Here is a 2,388-nt window from a genome sequence, read left to right as displayed (position 1 = left end):
ACCCACAGCAGCTGACCCCAGGAGGGGACCCGGCTGCTCTCAGACCTGTGCCGTGGCCACCAGCCCCACCCCTCCACCCAGGACAGCCCCAACGCACCGTGAGAGCCAGGGGACCACCAGTCCACGTGCCAGGAGGGGTCACCCATGGGGCCAAGGTCATGGCCTCTGGAAAGGCATCAGGAGCACTGCCCAGCTCACTGGCACCGTCACTGCAGGGGCATCATCTGCTCGGGTGCCAGACAGCAGTGGATTGAAGGGGACGGGACCACCGTGTCACAGTGGAGATTTGGGAGGCTCCTGGCTTGGGAGAGCAGCTCTGGAGACATGGGAAGCAGCAAGCCCAGGGATGCATGGCTAGCTGAGCCTGGCCTGTTGTCCTGTATCCTGGCTTGACCAACCTCTGTGTCCGGGCTGGGGCGTGCGGGGGGCACAGACCCCTGGGCAGGGCTCCAGCCGTGGGCATCGTGGGGTTCTTGGCTGGGCTGTGCTCATGCAGGACAGCCCGGAGCGCGGCAGCGTGCCTGGGGTCAGCAGCAGCTCTTCTTGGGCTTGTCATTGGGAGTGAGTTTGATGGAGTCGGTTAAATAACTCTCAAAAATCCCTTTATACTGGAAAAAACAGAGAAGAAGAAGGGTGAGGGACCTTAACTCAGTCTGCCTGAGCAGGGGGTGTGACGGGGAGAGCAGGCTCCATTCTGATTAAAGACAAAATCCAGGGAAAAGCCGCCCGGCTCAGCCAAAAAGCTGGGCCACCCCGCTCCTTGGCGTGGGGACAGGGAAGTCCCCGTGGGTTGGCCACTAGAGGACAGTGCTGGCACGCTGCGGGTGCTGCACACCCAGCTCGCCACCGTGGGCGAGAGAAGCGGCAATTCTTCTTATGCCCTACAATCCAGTTAAAGAAATCAAACACAGACGCGTTTCACTTTCCTGGGGCTCTCCTACACGAGATATTCTGCGTCAGATTGGGCCGGGAGGGTCTGTCGGATCTGCTCTGGGGGGTGGCTGAGTCCAAACCCCTGCTGCTGGCACAGGGAGTGATGCTCACCGTTGTTAACGCCTGCTTTGCGAGCGTCTCAAAAGCCTCTGCAACGTTGATGTTGTTCTTGGCGCTGACTTCAAAATAAGGGATGTCTTTCTCCTTGCACCAGGCTGCGGCCATCTCCTTGGATACCTGTGGGAAAGGAGGATGGAGCCTGCTGGAGAGGTGGTGGAGAGGACCCTCTTTGCCCGTCCAGGCGCTGCTGGGTGAGGGCAGGGTGCTGGCAGTGCAGGCAGCTATCTGAGATGCTTCGTTCCTGCTGTCTCAGCGGGGAGAGTATCTGCTGTGAAGGGCAGAGAGGGGGATGGTGCTTATGCCCTCCGAAAGGCATGGGGGAGGTGGCAGCACTGGGTACCCAGCAGCTCCTCACCTGGGAGCCCTGGATTTCATGTATTGGAAGAAGGCTGGTTCTGCAGGCGAAGGATCAGCACCCATAAGGCATTGGGACACTAAGACATCCCAATCCAGTCACCCCCCTCCCTCTCCTCCGCCCTTACCTGCCGATCGCAGATGTCTATTTTGTTCCCCAGCACGACCATGGGGAAATCTTGCTCCCTTGGAATGACCTTCTCCAGGAAGTCATCTCTCCAGTTGTCCAAGGACTCAAAGGACTCCCTGTCCGTCACATCGAAGGCCAGCATACAGGCATCCGAGCCTTTGTAAAAGGTTGACACCATGGACCGGAATCGTTCTTGTCCCCCTGTGTCCCAGATCTGGGCAGAGAAGGACATGGATACAGCTCAGGTGTTTCCAGCCCTGCACTCTCTTAAGCTCCAGGGAGCAGCTTCAGGGAGCGCTGAGCCCCCAAATCTTGTGTGGGACTACATGGATGCTCAGGGCGGCTGAAAATCAGGCCCTGCAAATCCAGCCCCTTACCTCACGATGCCAGTGGGCATTTGGGGACAGCGGGACACCGTGGGACACTCGTACCCATGGAATCAGGGCAGGCACCCCCGGCAGTCCCAGCCCCGCTCACCTGCAGTTTCAGGGGGGTGTTGTCCACAGCCAGGACTTTGGTGAGGATGCTGGCCCCCAGCGTGGTGCGGTAATCTTCGTAGAAGGTCTTGTGCACGTACTGGTGCAGGAGGGAGGTTTTGCCCACGCTGGCGGGAGGGAAGGGGCGCGGGTGAGGCTGTGCACTGCCAAGCCAGGCTCAAGGGGTCGGTCGCAGCGAGGATGGGGGCTGCGCACCCACAAGCTCCCGAGGCTTCCCTCCCATCGCTGCACCGCTCCTTACCCCAGAGCTCCGATGATAATTATCTTCAGATCCACCTTCTTGCTGGCATCCATGGACGGGCCCTGCGGGACAAGAGGGGGTCACCCGGCTGTGGGGATGGGACCGGCTCCCCG

At 60.1% G+C, this 2,388-nt stretch overlaps 1 protein-coding gene across 1 annotated transcript; it reads right to left on the bottom strand.

Moving 5' to 3' along the window:
- Window positions 1-527: 527 nt before the first annotated feature.
- RAB7B (RAB7B, member RAS oncogene family) lies at window positions 528-2,328 on the bottom strand. The gene is made up of 5 exons (XM_010159182.1): window positions 2,276-2,328; window positions 2,015-2,141; window positions 1,536-1,751; window positions 1,045-1,170; window positions 528-608 (listed from the first exon to the last, which is right to left on the bottom strand). Exons 1-5 carry the CDS (start codon window positions 2,326-2,328, stop codon window positions 528-530), a joined length of 603 nt encoding a protein of 200 aa, XP_010157484.1.
- Window positions 2,329-2,388: the final 60 nt, after the last annotated feature.

Source organism: Eurypyga helias, unplaced genomic scaffold (genome assembly GCF_000690775.1).
Source record: "Eurypyga helias isolate BGI_N326 unplaced genomic scaffold, ASM69077v1 scaffold7299, whole genome shotgun sequence".
NCBI lineage: Eukaryota > Metazoa > Chordata > Aves > Eurypygiformes > Eurypygidae > Eurypyga > Eurypyga helias.
This window is presented reverse-complemented; position numbering and strand designations above follow the sequence as displayed.